The 19917-nt window shown below is 48.1% G+C and overlaps 1 protein-coding gene across 2 annotated transcripts in view; it reads right to left on the reverse strand.

Moving 5' to 3' along the window:
• Positions 1-18681, reverse strand: part of Ift43 (intraflagellar transport 43) — a 76328-nt gene extending 57647 nt beyond the window's left edge. For both annotated transcript variants that reach the window (XM_050152428.1, XM_050152427.1), the window contains exons 1-2: positions 18563-18681; positions 16111-16203 (exon numbers count right to left, since the gene is read on the reverse strand). In XM_050152428.1, coding sequence (XP_050008385.1) covers positions 16111-16203; positions 18563-18616 — 147 coding nt within the window. In that variant the 5' untranslated portion in view covers positions 18617-18681. The remainder of the gene's footprint in view (positions 1-16110; positions 16204-18562) is intronic.
• Between the last annotated feature and the right edge of the window lie 1236 nt (positions 18682-19917).

The raw sequence follows: 19917 nt of genomic DNA on the forward strand, positions 1-19917 counted from the left end.
AAAAAAAAAAAAAAAAAAAAAAAAAAAAAAAAAGGCTTGATTGAAAGAGCCACTCTGGGCATGGCAAAAGAACATTCTGATTAAGGGTCAGTAAGAATGATAGCCAGGGGGCTGGAGAGATGGCTCAGTGGTTAAGAGCATTGCCTGCTCTTCCAAAGGTCCTGAGCCAATTCCCAGCAACCACATGGTGGCTCACACCCATCTGTAAAGAGGTCCGGCGCCCTCTTCTGGCCTGCAGACATACACACAGACAGAATATTGTATACATAATAAATAAATAAATATTTAAAAAAAAAAAAAGAATGATAGCCAGGATGCGAGGGAAGACTGCTTTTGCTGTGTCTCAACTCACCGAAGGTCCTCCGATAATACCAAGTTCGCAGATGAGAAAGTAAAGCTGAAGCTAACTTACCTAAAACCACATCATTTGTAAGAGGCAGAACAAGGACTGAAAGCCAGGTCAATAGGCAGCAGAACTTGCCCTGAACCAGTTGAGACTCCCTGACGGCTATGTGCTACGTGCACAGCTAGGACTTGGTGTTGAATGTAACGGTCACAGACAAGGTCACTTAAGGATAGATTCAAGAAGCCTCTAAACAACTTGATCAATGCATCTGTCCTGACATTAAGGAGAAGACCTGAGAAGCCAAATTGAAACCTCATTTTCTACACCAAGAGTGAGAGGTACGCAATAATGACGTAAACAACCTATAATACAGGAGAACAAGCGAGCGGTTAGGGCTAACCTCTACTCTGCTTACACTTGGCTTACACTGAGGGGAGGATTAGAAAGCGAGGCCCAAAATAACCCACGATAACTTGGACACCAGGGTAAACAGTGTCAGCTCGTGTGATGTAAAGGCGTGCATTTCAAAGGCAGCTGTGAACTGCCGTGAGCCCAGGACAGCCTCCTTACACCGTGCAGACCAGCTCTGAGGAATGAGGGAACGAACAGAGGGGAGAGAAGTGAGCTCACCAGAAAGAAGTAACGGGGAAGCTGTAGTTTGAAAGATGCAGAGGCAGGAGGAAGGGAAGGGTCTGGGTTCAAAGGTTAGAACTGCCTTTTGATAGCTCTCTGACTTGGGCTGGTCACATCTTCACTGAGCCTGCTTTCTTGTGTAAGATGAGGAAGGTCACAAGTCCCTGGCAGGTCTACCATAAAAACCTTGGTAAGTCACTGCTACCTCATGCTGTGAGTGTGTACCATCAAGAACAACAACCATGATCAAATGCAGGCTTTAGAGGAAATATTCTTCATGACGAGGGCAAAGACAGTGCAAAGGCAATCACTGCAGGGTCTGCCCTGGGCATGCTTAGTTCCAGAATCTAATAATTATCCTACCTCACTTCATAAGAGAGAAACCAAAATGAGAAACCCAAGCTCTTCTCTCACTGGACCGTCACTGTGATGCTCAGGAAGCCATGTTGTCTGGCAAGTGGTCTGGTGACATTACACCTGAGAGGCATTAGACTGTCCACTCTGAGTCGCTCCTGGGACATGGCTGCCAAGAGTTGCAGAAGACACTAAAAGGAACACTTTTCAGCCCTGAAAATCATGCTTAAAATTCACCCTGGATCTGCCCATCTTGAACAGTCTCTGAATTATATCCCCTTGGGTCATACTAAAACCAGCGCTCTCCGCTCCTCTTCTTGGGTCCACATACCTCCCAGGCGCTAACGAAGACATGCCCGGTTCCCCACACACTTGGCTACTTGGCCAACATAAACATTCTCCTCAGCTTTCATCATAAATCAAAGCCTATACATTTTTGCCATTCTCTTTACTCTTTCCCACTTGTTCAAATTAATCCAGCATGTGTGTGTAGTAAGACGTGCGCGGCATGGAGGGGTGTGAATTCCTGGCCTTGAAAAAGCTACCCCTCCTGGCACCTGTGACTCTGTGGCTCTGTATAATCAGTCGAAACTTGCCACCCCAACCAAATCCAGAGAAGAAGAACTTGGAGCAAGCTGAGGGCAGAAGCATGCCGGGAGAAACCTGAGCTCTTGTGTGGTTCCGCAGGGGCGACCACGGAAAAGAAGTGGGGGTGGTTGGAAGAAGCCAGCGATCCCTGGGCTACCTGCCCACTGTGTGAGACCCCAAGCGGACTGCCAAGCTCCATCCCTCCCCCATCCCCTACTCTGTGCCCCAGTGGTGACTCAGGGACATCAGGTTCTACACTGCAGTCCTTTATCTTGTTTCAGCCCTAAGAATTCAGTCGGAACTGCCAGTGCACAGCAAGGGCACGGCTAACGCTTCAGTCTGGCCACTCCCCATCATTTCAGAAGTGGCCCCTGTAATCCTCCCAAGACTTTAGATTCCTTTAGGAGTGTTCCCTGACTCCTGAATCCCCAAATTTCATGGTCCCTCAATATTTCAAACAGCAAGATTTTGTATGGGTTTTTAGGGCATGGTTAAAAGTACTAGATTATTTTGGCTGTAGTTGTTTTACTTTTTGAGACAGGGTTTCTCTGTGTTGCCCTGGCTGTCTTTTGTAGACCAGGCTGGCCTCCAACTCACAGAGATTCTCCTGCCTCTACATCCTGAGTGCTGGAATTAAGAGTGTGGCCACCACTCCGAGGTAGAATTGATTTTTTAACCTTAAAAAACCCACCATTTGATATCAACATGTAGAAGAATGAAAATAGACCCATATCTATCACCATGCACAGAACTCAAGTTCCAATGAATCAAAGACCTCAACATAAAGCCAGCCACATTGAACCTCACAGAAGACAAAGTGGGAAGTACACCTGCATGCATTGGCACAGGAACCACTTCCTAATTATAACCCCAGTAGACACTGAGAGAAATGTGGGATAAATGTACCACATTTTCCTACAGTCTAGGGGCATTTAGGTTGTTTCCAGGTTCTGGCTATGACAAACAATGCTGCTATGAACATAGTTGAGCACATGTCCTTGTGGTACGATTGAGCATCTTTTGGATATATACCCAAAAGTGGTATTCCTGGGTCTTGAGGAAGGTTGTTTCCTAATTTTCTGAGAAATTGCCACACTGACATCCAAAGGGGCTGTACCAGCTTGCATTCCCAACAGCAATGGAGGAATGTTCCCTTTATCCCACAACCTCTCAGCATAAGTTGTCATCGGTATTTTTGATCTTGGCCATTTTACAGGTGTAAGATGGAATCTCAGAGTTATTTTGATTTGCATTTCTCTGATGTCCTCAAATTCTAGTGCTGGAAGATGCTGCTGTCTCTAATACCTCAGGCAAATCTCTCCTCTCTGATTCACTTTTACCTATGTGATGTGCGCGTGTGCATACGTGTGTGTGTGTGTGTGTCTGTGTGTGTGCGTATGAGTGTGCGTGTGTTTCAGATCCCTGCGCTAAAGTTGCAGGTGGTTATGCACTGCCTAATGTGGGTGCTGGGAATTGAACTCCAGTCCTCTAGACGAGCTGCAATCACCTAAACCACCATCTCTCCAGCCCCTTCCCATTCTTCTCAAACAACACAGGCTGAAGGAACTGCTCCTGGGTGATGAAGGACTGTCACAAAGGCATGGCTGATCAACTTTGTCACTGCCTGAGGCTCTGTAGGAAGGCCCTCTCCCATGCCTTTGAACAGCACACCCCGATCTCTCCAACTCTTGGAGAGATTAACTTTTCAAGCGCTATGCAAGTTTAGTGACCTGTGGATACCTATTTGCTAAAACAAAATCCAGACAGAACAATATAATCCAAGTTTCTGTAATGTAACGGTACAGTGTTTCATATAGAAATAAAAACCACTGGACATGTGTAGCCAAGAAATTCATGACCCAAGGTCAAAATTAAAAAGCCTAGGAAAAACACTGACTTCGCATGACCCAGATGTTGGAATAGGCAAAGGCTTTAAAGAAACAATTAGAAATGTATTCAAGGGGGCTGGGAAAAAAATGGCTCAGTGGTTAAAAGTGTATACTGCTCTTGGAAAGTGCCCAGGTTCAATCCCCCAGCACCCAAGTAGCAGCTCGAGGCTGTCTGTAACTCCAGTTCCAGGGGATCTGACATCCTCACAGCAATGCACATTGAATAAAATAATTAAAAACAAAACAAAACAAGACTCAATGTGAAGGAACAAAAACAGAAAGGGGGACACAAAGCTAGGAATGCTCCACAGGGAAGAGCAGCATAGCTCATCTGACAGAAGCGCGAGCCATCTAACATAGAGTGTCCATGAACAGGGAGCGAGACCTGGGGACCAGATGCTATTTAGGTCTACTGCCACACCTCCCAGAATGCACCTGATCCCGGAAGCTAAACAGGGAAGCTAAACAGGGAAGTCGGCCTGGTTAGTACTCGGATGGGAGCAGCATCTGAGGAAAACCTGGCCTAAATATCTCTAACTCTGGAAAAAAAAATACAGGTATGAAAAACCCAGCAAATCCCAACAAGATAAATATACAGAAAATCACATCTGGGAGCATCTCTGGCAAACTGTTAAAGATCAGATGTCAGTCAGTGAAGCTGAACAACATGACCCAGGCTAGCCCTGGGACACTGATCCCCTGCCTTTGCAGCCGCCTGCTGGGAACAAGATTTACATATAAAACCATCTTCACCAGTTACAACGAAGGCCTGCGGTCAAAGGAATAGCAATCTTGTTCTGTTTTGAGACAGGGTCTCCCACATAGCACTGGATACCCTGGAACTCACTGTACAGATCAGGCTAGCCTCACATTTGCACTGATCTTCCTGTCTTTGCCTCCCACGTTGCTGGGGTTAGGAGAATTGTGCACCTAAACCTAGCTGATTCTGGCAATTCTGAGGAAAAAGAAAAAAAAAAAAGTTAGTCTAGGATTCTACATACAAAGAGAATATCCTTGAAAAGTAAAGACGAAATGAGAACACTTTCAGACAAACCAAACAGAACAGTCCCCGGTAAACAATGCCGAGAGATGGCTCAGAGGTTAAGAGCACCAGCTGGTCTTCCAGAGGTCCTGAGTTCAATTCCCAGCACCCACATGGTGGCTCACAACACTTATAATGGTATTTGATGCTTCTTCTGGCCTGCAGGCATACATGCAGATAGAGTGCTCATATACATAAAATATAAAAACAAATAAATCTTTAGAAAAAAGAAAAAAACAAATCTAAAAATGAAAGAAAGGAAGAAAAGAAGGGGAAAAAATGCCAGGTAATGGATGTTGTCTAAGCTACGGAGAGGAAATGCTAAAAACTCTAAGCTGAGATTACGAAGTGTTCTGTGCAAGTTATAATGCACATGCTTTTCAAATATGTGTTGTGGGTAGCACAGAAGACGGAAGGAAACAATGGGACTCACCCTGCAGTGCAAGGTCCCCACATCATACACATGTAGGTTAGGAATTTGTAGTCTAGCTCCTAGAGTAGCCACTGCAAGAATGATATAAAAAGCTACACACAAAAAGCCAAGGATAGAATGAAGACGGGACATAACTCTCTATTACACTGGACAAAAGTATGTGGCCAGCAATGTTTCCGTCTGGCACTGATTACGGCCTCAGGAGCCTTCTCATGTGAGGTACCACTGCTAAATGAGTGTTTTACTATCAGCCGGCTCCACAGGAATTACTGGCATGCAGACAATGAGAAGAGGTCGGGTCTCACTCGCAGTCTCACTGAGGCTTACCAGCAGCGTCTCCTGGTTCCTAAGCAAACGCAATACTCTTCATTCACCACGCGTTCTCTCCATCTCTGGCCTCTCCTAAACCCTGGCTTTCTTCCACAGATTTATTTTGTTTTTCTTGCAGCTCTTTCAAGTAGAGCCTGCTCCATCAAGTCTCACAAAAGAATGCCTCTACCTCACTCCCCCAAGCTCCTCCTGACCTTGACTTCTAAACAATTACAAAATAAGTTTTTGGGTTTTTTTTTTTTTTTTTTTTTTCTCTGAGCTCTGGCTATTCAGCTCACAAATCTCTTCTATTCTCCATCGTGGTCACTAAAAATTGCCTAAGTAAACAATGATTGTGCTGGTCAGTTTTTATTGTCAGATTGACACAACCTAGAGTCACATGGGAAGGGGGAACCTCAGCTGAGGAATTGCTCAAGATCAGACTGGCCTGCCGCCATGCCTGTACCTTGATTGAGGACTGATGTGGGAGGACCTAGCCCTCTGTGGGCGGCACCATTCCTAGGCAGGTGGGCCCAGGTAATATATAATAAAGTTGGCAGAGCCTGAACAGGTAAATGAACCAGACAAAAACCAGAATGGGGTACAAGAAAGAGAAACTGGGGAAATGGAAGGAAAACATGGGAAGGCCAAAAAGAGAGGGAAAGATGCCAAGGGAGCTAAGGGGCCCTTATCATTTGGTGGGGAATATAGACATGTCAAAGTCTACTTGCTGGATTCTTCCAGCAAATTCTTACTGAACCCAGTCTGTGTGTGGTTCTGTGCAGGCACACATAGCCGGACAGACTGCCTCAGAATCTGTAGAGATGCCCCCATTACTAGATCCAGTAAACTGCCTTCCTGGGCTCTCTAAGGGGTGTCCAGCACTGCTGACCCCTCCTCCTGTGTGACATTCTTAGGTACCTTGGCTTATGCACACCCCAGATGTCAGCTTCTCTCCTCTACTCTCTGGTCACTCAACATCTTTTTATAGACTGGCTTAGCTATGTGTTCTTTAACTGTGGGTGTGTCTCAGTTTCTGCCTGTTCCTCAGCTTCTCACGGGGCTTCTTCTCTTCTGAGCCTACAGACTCTCTCATTGGGAGCACAGCTTCTGCTCACCACCTGAATGTTAGTGATGTCAGCCCTGAACTTGGCATATTCAAGCACCTCACAGAAAAACCTCCTGGACATCACCCACTGGCAGTCCCCACAGGTTTCTCAAACTGGCACGCAGCTATCAAACACAGAGCTCTCCTATGCTTCTTCTCTGTTCCTTTAACCAGAACTGAGAACTTTCCAGGCGCCACGACCAGGGCCAGAGGAAGCAAAGTAGGAACGCCTAGAGTTTACAATTGATGGCTTAAATAATTACACAAACTACAGCTATCCACCGGAAGAGGGAAAAAGTCAAAGAACATTATGAAAATGCAGCAAGGGTACCAGCTTAAACAGAAAATTTATTTTTAAAAGAGCAACACGCAACTTGAACCCGAGAATACGAGCAGAGGTGTAGGGCTGAGGAGATGGCTCAGTGCCTGCTGTGCAAGCAGGAGGGCCTGAGTTTGAATCCCCAGCACCTATGTATTAATAAAAGCCAATCATGGCTATATATGACTGCAACCCCAGTGTTGGGATTGGACACAGGCAGATCCTGGGAGCTCACTGGCAAATCAGCCTAAGCAAAATGGTAAGTTTCAGGTTCAATGAGAGACCTTATCTCAAGGGAACAAGGCACAGAGCAATAAGGGAGACACCTGACCTCCCCTGGTCCTGGCATGAGTAGTGGTTATTATTCTGGTCTGTGGGATGACACAGTTGGGGGATGGGATAGAGTCCACATAGAATCCAGAAGCAAAGAACAGAGTTCAGCTCCACTGTGACAGGGGAGCGTTCCCGAAGTGAGGCTGGAGATGTGCAAAGAACGAATCTCCCAGGGCTAAGTGGGAGTAATGTGCATTTACACACACACACACACACACACACACACACACACACACACACACGGAGCGTTTGGTTATGACTGGCCTGGAACTCACTATGTAGAACAGGCTGACTTCAAACTTACAGTATTTCTCCTGCCTCAGCCTCCTGAGTACTGGGGTTTCAGGCATGAGCTACAGCAGTCAGAACTTTTTTAAACTTCTGAGAATAATGGGTGCCTATCGTGGGCAGAACCTGGAGTGGTGCACATTTGGAACTGCTCCGTGAGCCCCGTTACGGGCTTCGGAATGAGAGCTGCTACATGCTTGTTCAGGACGACTCCAGCCGAGCCTCAGGACGCTGGGCACACAAGGGAAGGACCAGTCACCAGGCCACCCCCACGGGACCTCCATGACACTGCAGTGGCACAAGCCATTTCTCCAATTCCATCTTGTTTTCCTTCACAGAATGCAATTCGAAGCCAGGGCTTCTGAGGAGTAAGCTCTGGAAGCCTTGCCTAAACAGAAGTCAGTTCTCATTACAACACAAGCACCATTACCATTAAAAGATTCTCCTACCAAGAAAGACTGCTTGCTGAGCATGGGCCAGCAGTCCACTTACTCCACGGGGCGTCAGACCAACTTGAATGCTTCAGCACTGAGGTTCTCGGGCCCAGCTCAGAGGTTTTTCTGACCAGACCACATGAACATGGAGAGAAAAATGTGACAGGAAGGGGGCCGGTTTCGAACCCATGGGGCACTGTCGACTCCCAGCACAAACCCGACTTGCCACACACTCTCCCTGCCTCCAGACCGTCCCTCCCTTTACAGGAGAAACCTGCCTCCTCTTCTGTCCTTAACTGAGTCTCAGCTCAAACATGGCTTCTTCCAGGAGAGTCCATCTGGGTGCCCTGGGCTGAAGAGCCTCGCAGCTGGTGACTTCTCGCGCTGATGGGCTCCCACTTTTTACAGCTTCTTTGCAGGCTCCCAGACCAAGGTTCTAGAAGACCTTATGTCCGTGAATATGCAGGACCTGGTACACAGTGGCTTTCCGACAAGCTTTGTAAGTGAATAAATGTTACCTCTTATTCAAGGCCACTGGAATCACCAAGGTCACTCCTGGCCTCATCTCCTCCTCGGGCCCTCAGAATAACTGAGGAATGTGTCAACCGCTAAGGATTATTCTTTGGAAGGCAGACAAGTACCGGATAATAACTGGCCAATAGTATAGGCAGGCCTGCTCACAGGGGAGACAAAATGGGTCTCCATAGATTCTCTCTGAAGATCCCCATCCAAATGTTGTTTTTTGGGATGTTTTGTTTGTTTGTTTTGGGGGGATGCCCTAAGGATCAGTTAGTTCTGTGACTTATGAACACTGCTGACTCTTGACCAGACCTGCAAATTTAGGAAAAATTGGTAACAGGTTCTAATTTTCACGGCACAGACAAATGTCAATAGTGGCTGCATGTCTTGGACGCTGCTCTAGAACTGTACACATTCTCTCAGGTAACCCAGGAGCCCTGTGAGGTTAGTGTTGCCACCACGTCCACTCAGCAGATGAAACAGGCTGAGTAGGGTAAGTAACCTGTGAAGGGGACACCTAGCCAATGGCAGAGCTGGGATTAAAGGTAAAAAAAAACAATCCTCACCTTTTTGGACAGATAATGACAAGAGATGACTTACTGACACTCTGAGCTAGCCCCTGGTATATATTTCAGATGAGAGTCTAAAGACTTGGTGAGCACCACCCTTCCTCCTGGGACATGGCTGAAGCTAAGAAGACAGTGTTGCTGTCCTGAGACAGCCAGAAAGCTTTACAGGCTGAAGCTGGGGCTGGACAAGACTCTGAGATGCTGAATTTGAACTGTGAGTCTCCACTGACACGACACTCCCGCCCACACAGCAGCCAAGCCTGGGGATGGGTCAGGGATGTACATCTGCCCACCCAGAGGGAGAGCCCCAAACTGAGGCATTCGAAGCATGACATAAATATGAAGTGTGGAAAACGCGTTCCTTGTGAACAGCTCCACATCAGATTCCCCGCATCCCTCTCTGGCAACGTTATCAGAGGCATCATTCAACTCAGGCGATTGGAGAAGGGGCTACGAAAAAGGCTGAAAAATGTGACCAATCATGAGAGTTATTTTTGTGAGAAAGGAGAAAAATGTCACCAAAAAGGGTCAGTAGATAACCCTATTGGGCTGAAAATAACCGCCCTGCTGGCAGAGCAGCCAGGGGACAGGCCGAGGGCGAGGGACGTAATGCAAAGGGCCGCGGGAGCGCAGGCCGAGCGAGGTGGCTGGGGGATGAGGAAATTGGCCTAATTTGGGAACATGAGCCCAGCAACATTTCTCAGATTCCTGGGCAAGATTCTGGCTAACTTTGAGCTCTGTGTCCTCAGGAGGAACACTGAGGGTATGGGGGGGGGGGGGGGAACAGCTGTGTCTCCAACGCTGCTCTCCACAAGGATAAGGGTGACCAAATGAGGACTCACTCCCTCTGCAGAGGACTCCAGGATAACCCTCCACACCCGTGGTCTCTCTGCTCTCTGCCAAAGTCCCTTCTTCATGGAATGGAGAGGTGGTCTGTACACCCACCTGCAGGGCAGCAGGTAGAAGAGGGCAGAGTGGCTGGCTACAGGCAGAGATGAGCTGAGGGCTCTGGACGGTTACCCAGCCTCTCCTGAGTGAAGTAACAGCACTTACTTCAACAGGCATCTTGAGGCTTTCCTGGGTTGCCACGTGGGCTTAGCACACAGGCAGCAACGGTCTCAATGGTGGCTCTGATTTCTATCTGCAAATTAAAAGCTCAGGCCAGAAGCCACTTTATATAAGCAAGGCAGAAACGCATATCCGTAGCGAAACCAGCCTTGGAGCGTTTTGCCAAAGACGACTCTTGCCCAAACTCAGCGTAACATAACTGAATGGCCCAGGGCTTTTCTCAGAGGAGTTATGTAAGATTCCTTTGAGTCAGCAGAATGGCTTGTCAGGTAGGAACCACTGTCAACTGCCACGGCTGCTCTTCCTCAGACAGGCCGTAGAGCTAGCTCCCAGCAAAGTCCTCTCCTAATTGAAATTACTGCCAAGTTGATTTACTAACTCAGCTACACTCCTGATCCAAGCCCAATTTGTGACCAGTGAGATAAACAGACAGACAGACAGACACACACACACACACACACAATGGTTGTGAGTCTTTTTCATTGCTCCACATTTCTTGAAGGCCATGACTAGATACTATATTACGTACTACGCTTACACTGCCCAGTGTGATCTCTATGACAATCCTAAAGAACCAGGGGACTGGGGCAATGGCTGGGTTGGTGAAATGCCTGCCACGTAAGCAGGAAGACCTGTGTGCAATCCCCAGCACAGCACCCGGGTAGAAACCAGGTACAGTGGCTCACAACTGTAAACCATAGAATGTCAGGGATGTCGGGGGGGGGGGGGGGGGGGGGGGGGGGGGGGGGGGGGGGGGGGGGGGGGGACTCAGACAGAACCCTGGAGCTCTCTGGCCGGCCAGCCTAGCGGATTGGATGAATTCCAGGTTTAGCGAGAGACCATGTCCCCCAAAATAAGATGGAGAGTGATCAAGAAAGACACCCTACATCAACCTCTGATATACATATGCTCACATGAAAAAGTCCATACACCACACACACATGCACATACTCATATACCCAGACAGAAAGAATATGGCGCAACTCCAACGGACTCCAAGCTAGAAAAATGACAAAGGAGCTCATCTCCTTCTTAATTAAGGAAAACCAGGCGGTTCCGTTCTCTGAAATCTCAACCTAAGTCTAAATCTCTCCATATGGGCCAGGGTCCCATCACTTGGGTTGAACCGCACGTGTTCCACAGGCAGAAAGCCCCTAAATGGTGACCAGCGTGGCTGGAAGAAGACCACCAAGGGGAGACTTTCCCGGGCAACTCACTTAGGCACACTGGGACACAAGACAGCGTTTTTCATGGAGCCACACACAACTTGAAGGAATTGGAGAGGAATGTGGGGAAGGGAGTTAGCCAAAAATAGAATTCTTTCCTTCCTTATCCAAGTCTATTTAAAAATTTTGTATAAGTTCTAATTTCTAATGTCAAGTTAGTTTGTATCAACCCCTGTGTATGTGTGTGTGTCTATCTGTGTATCTGTGTCTATGTCTCTATAGGCTCAGGGAGACCAAATGTTGACATCAGGTGTAGGGTTTCTCACTGAACCTGAAGCTCACTGATTGCCAGTGCTCAAGCCCCAGGGACTGTCCTGTCTCCACTTTCCAGTGCTGGGGTTACAGGTGAGCACGCTGAGCCTGGTTTTTAGGTAGGTGCCGGGGCTCTAACACAGGCCTCCTTGTGTTGGCACAGTGTGCTGGTCTGAACAAGAGTGGTCGCCACAGACTCAACTCCTTTGTCTGTCCTCAGCTGCAGGGACCATTGGGGAAAGATTAGGAGGTGTGTCGCACTGGGTGGGCTTTGGGGCTTCAAAAGACTCAAGTCATTTCCATTGTGGTTTTAGCCCCCTCAGGATGTGAGCTCTTGGTGGGGAGGGTGCAGAGCACACATGGGAGGATTTGAAGGAAGGAAAGGAAGGGGGGGGGATGATGTAATTATAATCTCAAAATAATTTTTTTTTAATGTGAGCTCTCAGCTGCTGCTCCAGCTGTCTGTCCTGCCTACTGCCAGGCTCACCACCATGATGGCGATAAATTTCCTGTTCCTCTGGAACCGTAGGCCCCAAATAAACCCTTCCCCCGTAAGTTGCCTTGGTCATGGAGTTCACCACAGCAACAGCAGAGTAGCTAACACACATGGCGAGCCCTTTACTGGCTGAGTCAGCTCCCTGCCCTGTCAGGTCAACTCGGGAAAGCCTACTCTACAGCTGACTCTTCAGTCACCAAGGAACACAATGCCCCAGGTAAAACTCCACCAAAAGAGTGGTCGTTACAATGACCGGATTAAAAGCTCTCTTAAAAGTGAGGGCAGTCGTAAAACTGTGCTAACCAATAAAATGCAGCTACCCATATACCCTCTGAGCCACCGAGGTCTCAGGCTACTGTTTCCTGAGCAAAGGGGAGCATTTAACTGGATACGCCCTGAACTTTTCCTGCCTAGGATGCAGATCCAACCCCTGGACAATCATCAGTCATCTTGCAATGGAGCCTGAGAACTAAAGCCACAAGCTTCCAAAGGCACAGCAGGAAATGGGATGAGTTAGGGTGACACAGGATATGGCCCAGTGACCACATCCCCTCTGTCCTCCACTGAACTCCTCGAAAGTCAGTCCTATTTCAGCCAGACCAGAGCAGAGTGTCCACTGGATGCAGCCAATTTCAGCGCTAACAGATGCAGAAGAATGCCTGGAAACCATCCCCAAACAGTGCAGGTTTGAAACTCAGGAGGTATGGGCGCCATGCAAACCAAGTGAGTAAAGTCTGGCGGTGTGTTAAAGTGAGAAGTGGCCAGACATGGAGGCGCATGCTTGCAATCCCAGCACTCAAGAGGCTGAAGCGGAAAGACCTTGCCTGATGTGTGAGGCCAACCTGAGCTACAAAGCAAACTGTCTCAGAACAAACAAGCAAGGAAACAAAAAGTTAAGAAATGACCAGGTGGTGGTGGCACCTGGGCCCTTCAGTCCCAGCACTTGGGAGGAGAGAAGAGAGAAGAGAGAAGGAGGAAGAGGCAGAAGAGGCGAAAGGAAGAAGAAGAAACGAGCAGCAGTAATAGTAGCAGTGATACAAGCTGGAAACAGTAGCACATGCCTGTAATTCCAGTGATTCAGAGGCTAAAGCAAGAGGAAGGCAAATTCAAGGTCGTCCAGGGCAACTTAGTGAGATCATTTTATCCAAAATAAATAAATAAATAAAAAGAAAGGAAGGAAGGAGGGAAGAAAGGGAAGGAAAGCGGGAAGGAAGGAAAAAAAGGGAGGGAGGGAGGGAGGGAGGGAGGGAGGGAGGGAGGGAGGGAGGGAAAGAAAGAGCTGGGCATGGCTCAATGGTAAGGCACTTGTCTAACACATGCAAGGCCTTGGGTTCCATCCCTAGCATTACAAATAAAGACAGGCAGATGAAAAGCAGCAAACTGGAGAGGCCTAGTCACCCATAAGGAAGTGGCGCCAGTGCCCTGGCCAATTGCTGCCATGCAGAAATGCCAGTCCATGGGACTCATTGGGAAGAACTTCTGATTTCCAAGGGAAACCCCAGATCTGGGTTTTTACATCAGGTTTCTCAATTTTATAACTACTAACCTTTTACGTTTTTTTTTTTTTCTTTTTAAAGTCTAACTGTGTAAATCGAACACAAGGTGACTGCAGCGCTGTCAAGAAGCCTCAGTAGATAAAGAGCTTGCGGTGCAAGCCTGGTGACCTGAGTTCAATCCCCGAACCAGCTCAGAATGCCTGGGGCCTGGATTCCAGCGTGGGAACCGCACCCGGCCCTAACCATCCTCCGTCAACAGGAACAGCAGAGTGTAGCTCATTCACTCACCCGCGTGCAGAATGCTGAATGAACAGGGGCTTGCACAGCGCCTTCCAGCTTGCCAAAGTGCTTAAATGCATAGCTCACTTGATCCCCACATTCAGCTACTGGCACTGTGATCACCATTTGGCAAATGATAAGATGGAGGATTCCAGAGATTAACGGATTTAAGAGCCAAGCAATTAGAAGAGCCAGTGGCAAGCCCGGCATCTCCTCTGCTTCCTTCTTCCAAGGCCCAATTCATCCAGCTCACTTTAAAATAACTATTTATTTCAGACTAATTCCTACTTGACTCTAAAGTACCACCAGTCTGTCTTACAGTTCCCAGGTACCACGCTTAGGGTTTTTTAGGGATATCTCCACTAAATAAAGTCAGCGAGGGGATAAAAATAAACATACCAAGTAGTGTGCTCAGAACTGGGTGTGAATGGGCACAAATCCTGGATCTAATTTTAGAAAGAAACGGCCAAGGAGTCTCACACAGCCCAGGGAGTATATGGTCCAGTGGGAGGCTGCTCACACCACTTCAAACCCCAAGGCCTCAGGAGAGGGGAGGGAGGCATCCTGGAATCCGGCTGGGCACCAGAGAGATAAGGAGCAGAATGACTTTGCATAACGACTTCAAAGGAAGATGCAGAGGACCTGGGTCAGCAACAGCTGTGCACCACACACACACACACACACACACACAGAGAGAGAGAGAGAGAGAGAGAGAGAGAGAGAGAGAGAGAGAGAGAAACAGAGAGAGACTGCCAACATTTCTTAGCAGATCAGACAGTCCTGATCTATAGCCTGCCAGCCTCCACCAGCTTTGACAAGGTGCCAGTTATCCGTTTAGATTGGTCATATGACCTGCAGGCCCTAAGACCCTCCCTAGGGTCCTCTGTTGATGGAGAAGAGTCAGCTGCCAGATTTTACATGTTGGCGTCATGGTTACCATAATCATTCCTCATACTCATGCTTCTACAGTGAGCGGGGAAATGAAAGCTCTGCAGACAGGATCACATAAAAAGTTTAAGAAACTGGTGACGTCATTTCTGATGCAGGGGAAACATCTCCGCTTATGTGATCTGTAAGTACAGTGTGTCTGGGTCGTGCGCACCTATGGTCTGCCAGGCTTCTCAGCTCAGGTCCCCTCAGCCACCCACCATAAACTGTTAATGTCCAAGAAGCCAGGTTTCCTACTATCTGGTGACTCATTCTCTAGTGGAGCAGAGATGGAGCAGAAAGATGTGTGCCTGTCCCAAGGCAGGGACTGTAAAAGCAGGAGGAGGTGGTCCTAAGAAGACAGCTTACAGAGGTCAGGGAGATGGGAAGGCAAAGGCTGTCCAAATGAAGGGGGCTGACTGAACCCTGGATTTCCCGCCCTTCACAAGGAAGCTGGATCACTCTATAAGGGTCAAGGCCAACTGGAAAAGTTGCCAGAACGCAGAGGCGGCCCAATCTCCTTCCCGCCTGAGACGCTAGGAGACAGTGGTAGCTACTGGCAGCAAACCCCCAGTTGTGTGAGCCAATGTTACGGCACCAGTGCGCCTTCCTGGTGTTTATTCGGTGGAGATAAAAACCTGGACAGCTTCTGCATTTTGAAGCATCCCAGTGCCTCACTTCAGGCGGCATGAGAAGCTTGCCAGGGCTAGGGATGTGCTCGGCTGGTGGAACGCTAGCCCCGCTAGCATGAAGCCCTGAGTCTGATCCTAGCATCTGCAACAACAGGGTGTGGCAGTTCATGCCTGTAATCCCAGCTTTCAGGAGGTGGAGGCAGGTGGATCTCTGTGAATTCGAGCCATCCTGGTTTACAAACTGAGTTCCAGAACAGCCAGGGCTGTAACATAGAAAAACCCTGTCTCAAAAAACCAAAAACCAAAACAAACAAAATAAAGTAAAAATTGTACAATATGAATTTGGAAAAACAAAAACAAAAAATGGTCCAGAATCTAGTAGGTCTCTAAGAAAAGATGTTCCCAGTAGGACAAATGTCCTAGAAAGGAACTTCCAAATCAAGACGCGCAGAAAAGCTGGTATTCCAAACAAATACCGAGTACCACAGCCCTGCCCATTAAGAGTTCACTTATTCTTAAAGAACATTTCTCCACATCTTCTTGTTTCCTTTCTGTCTTTGCAGCACTCACCTCTCCAGTCTGAGTCAGGGAAGAATTCTTGCTACCGAAGAAATTCTCAGCCTGAGTTGACTCCTGTTGAGCTCGGCGGCCCATCTTGGCTCCCTGCAAGGAGATACCGAGCACAGATGATCGCATGTCATTTGAGGCCCTGTGGGTATGGTACAATGGGAAGCCAGGACTCGGGTTTGATGGCACGGTAGAGACAGGGATTTGAGGAACTTGGTTATACTCACAGAGGCTTCCCTAAATCCTTAAGAGAAAGTACCCAAAAGTCCATTCTGTTTGCCAGAACAGGAAACGGACAGGTTCCTGATCATGATATTTTCAAAAGCCAGTTACAGCGAAAGCAAAGTCACTATTCCACCCATGACACACAGAAACGCAGCAAGTGCCAGGCGGTGGTAGCACATGCCCCTAATCCCAGTACTTGGGAGGCAGAGACAGGCAGCTCTCCATGAGTTTGAAACTAGCCTGGTCTACAAGAACTAGTCCCAGGACAGCTAGGACTGTTACACAGAGAAACCCTGGAGAGAGGGGGGGGGAGGGAGAGAGAGAGAAGAAAGAAGGAAGAAAGGAAGGAAGGAAAGAGAAAGAAAGAAAGAAAGAAAGAAAGAAAGAAAGAAAGAAAGAAAGAAAGAAAGGCAGGCAGCTAGCCTGGGCAGAAGCCTCAAGCCACAGCTAAGAGCTAATAGGAAAGACTCCCACCTCCTAGGCAGGGCTTCAGTGACAGCTACCAGACAGGCTTTCAGAGAGAATTCCTCAATTTCATGGCAGTTGACACCAAAGGAATTCAGAGGGACGTCTTGCCCTGCTAGTTGGATCGGCATCACCGGCCCCCACTGGCCCCCACTCCCGTCACAACCAGCACAGAAATGCCGAGACATCATCTTTGGAAAGCAGAACACTTCAAGACTCTGAGTCACCAGATGAAACATTTGCAGGTGTGGGCAGGGGCTCTGTCTCAGCATCCCCCAGGACAGAAACAAAACTCTGAGGCACACTAATGGATGCTGAAGAGTGTCTGTGTGTGATCACTTACTTAACAAAATAGAAAACCATCATAGCGTAGCATTTTTGGGTCTCCTTTACCCTGACTCTGAGTCTCACAAGAAGTATGGACAAAGACTGAGGCTGACATCATTTTATAAAAGAGGAAACTGAGGCCCAAGGAAGTGATTAAGCAGCGATGTCTCCGTGCGACTTTGAATCCTGGGTTCGTCACATAACACCCCACTGAAAACTCAGCGCTAAGTGCTCTAAGAAGGAAGAAAAGGAGTGTTGCACCAAAAACGCTAAAGTTGATCTGGGCACCAGACTGCAATTATCAATCCTTCAAGTTGTGATGACAATCTTTCAAGGATGAGGGGAATGGTGTTCCTGATAGTACAGCTCATTCCCCTCTCCAGGAAGGTGCCCTGTTTTGTTGTCCAAGTGTGTCTGTTGACAAGGGATTTCTCTAACAACTGTTGGAGGCTATTTGAAGACCCTATAAATTGACAAGACAGGAAAACACTTTATAGCTTGAAATCCTGTATTTTAAGGGTGGTCTGTTTACTGTCCTTCTCTCCCCTCCCCCCCAGGGCAAAGGTCAGTGGTGTTCTGTTCTCTGCGAGAACAAAGTCCGATGCACGCTAGAGCTCACTCCATATTTGTGTTAGAAGGACTAAATCACAGCATTCACATCCCAGGTACTAGAAAGATTCATGTATCACAAAGACCCTGGTGGCCTCTGGTCCTTAGCTTTTTAAAAACCCTGCTCCACCCTCAACTATTTGGCTCCGGCCCCTCATCTCCCTCCAACAGGTGCCTCTCTAGCACCTTGGAGGGTGTCGGATGCTACCAGGGCCCTTCAAAACCCTTGCGATTTTACAGCAGACACTAAGGACTTCCCAGGTGACCCAATCCTTCAAAGTGATCTCAGCTAACTCCAAAGGCTATCGAGACCTGGTGGAGGCTTTGGCAGTCAGAAAACACTGAATGTAGGTCTTCAATCAAGTCCTATTATCTACTGGCTATACGCCGGCCCTGGCCTGCGAGGGAAGAGCAGGGAAGGTCAGGCGGGGCGGTAAATGCTTTCCACGAATTCCCCATTTCACCTACACAGCAACGCCTCCTCCGTTCTACTTAGCGAGGAAGCCGGGGCTAAGTGCATTCTGGTCCATCATCAGGTTTTGTTTTGTTTTTACCCAGTTGTTACTCCCCCCCCCCCCCACGTTAAACTGGAGTATTGATTTCCAGTCCTGCCCCTAGCCACTTCTCTTCCTAGCAGCTTTTGGTAGAACTTCCGGGGACTAGAGTCCAGGGCGAGGGCTGCCGTGGCTCGGGGCGCAGACCCTCCGTTATGACGGGATTTGCACTCGGGCGACTAGGACGGGGTCTGGCCCGACTCCAGGCTTCTCGGGGAGTCCGGCCATTTGTCCCACCCGTGAACTAGCCCCCAGCCCCCATCATCACTCCTCACGGAGGTGGTCGAGCTGCGTCGTCTCTCCTCGCCCAGGTCCAGTAAATCGTCCATCTCCGCGGCCGTTGATGTCACTTCCTGGAAACAGGCGTCTCCACCGCGTCCCTAACAACGACCCCGCCCTTCCACCCCAGTATTTAAAGAGTCCGCCTCACAGTTTCTGGGTGCTGCGTGTCACCTTCCAGTTTAAACCAGATCTTTCCTCAGCCAACTTTGTTTGACTTCGGGGAAAACACAAATCTCCAGATAGCAAAATCCGCTAAGGTTAGCCCTGGGTACTGCCTATGTGTGTAGATTTGATTAAATATGTTTGTGAGTGAGTGCAAGCACCGCTGTTGGTGATTATTCTGACCCTCCTATTCGCAATGTACAAAGGCCTTCAAATTACTGCTCAAGTGAAAGATGAAACAACCTCTGTGGAGGGCAGGATGCATGGTATTATTTCCATTTGACAGATGTACATTAATGTAATAAATACCTTACAAAGTTTACAATGACTTGCAAAAATGTGGAGTATGTGACTTCTGCCTTCAAGAAGTGTATTGAAAGCAGTCACACATTTATGCGTGCCTGTAATTTCAGCACTCCGGAGTTAGGGGCAGGAAAATTGGGAGTTCAAGGTCATCCTCAGCTACTTAGTGAGTTTGGGAGGTAGGACTGGGTTACAGTGAAACTCTGTGTTTGAAAACAAAGTTTATTTAGAGGCCAGATTAAAATGTTCAATGCTCAAGTGCCAATCACTTTGAAAAGTATAACTATAGGCAAGCACAGGGACAGAGGCCTTGTTTGTCACTGCTACTCAGGTGGATCGTATGCCCAGGAGTTTGAGCCTAGGCTTAGCAGCAGAGTGAGGCCCTTCAAAAGAATAGAAAAGAAGATGCAACATTAGGGGTCTTACTTACTCTGAGCAATCCCACAAAGTGAGCAGCACTAGATCCTCTATGCAGCAGGCAGATAGCTTGAAGAAAATTAACTCCAAGCCAGGCAGTGGTGGCACATGCCTTTAATCCCAGCACTCGGGAGGCAGAAGCAGGCGGATCTCTGTGAGTTCGAGGCCAGCCTGGTCTACAGAGCTAGTTCCAGGACAGGCTCCAAAGCTACAGAGAAACCCTGTCTCGAAAAAAAACAAAAAAGAAAAGGAAAAGAAAAGAACTCCAGGACTAAGTGTTGGGCCAGCCCTTGTGTCTTTCTGCCATGTTTTTTTCCAGCACATAATGGCTGCCAGCCGTCCTAGTAGGCCTGCAAAAGGAGATATCCCACGGATTCCCGGCTTAGGGGGTAGTCCAGCTTGAGTCTTCATTGACTCATATAACAGTCAACATCTCTGGCCAATTCCTGGCATTGGTCACCGGGAC

The sequence above is a fragment of the Alexandromys fortis genome, unplaced genomic scaffold (assembly GCF_014885135.2).
Source record: "Alexandromys fortis isolate MF-2015 unplaced genomic scaffold, M_Fortis_MF-2015_v1.1 scaffold_47, whole genome shotgun sequence".
Taxonomy (NCBI): Eukaryota; Metazoa; Chordata; class Mammalia; order Rodentia; family Cricetidae; genus Alexandromys; species Alexandromys fortis.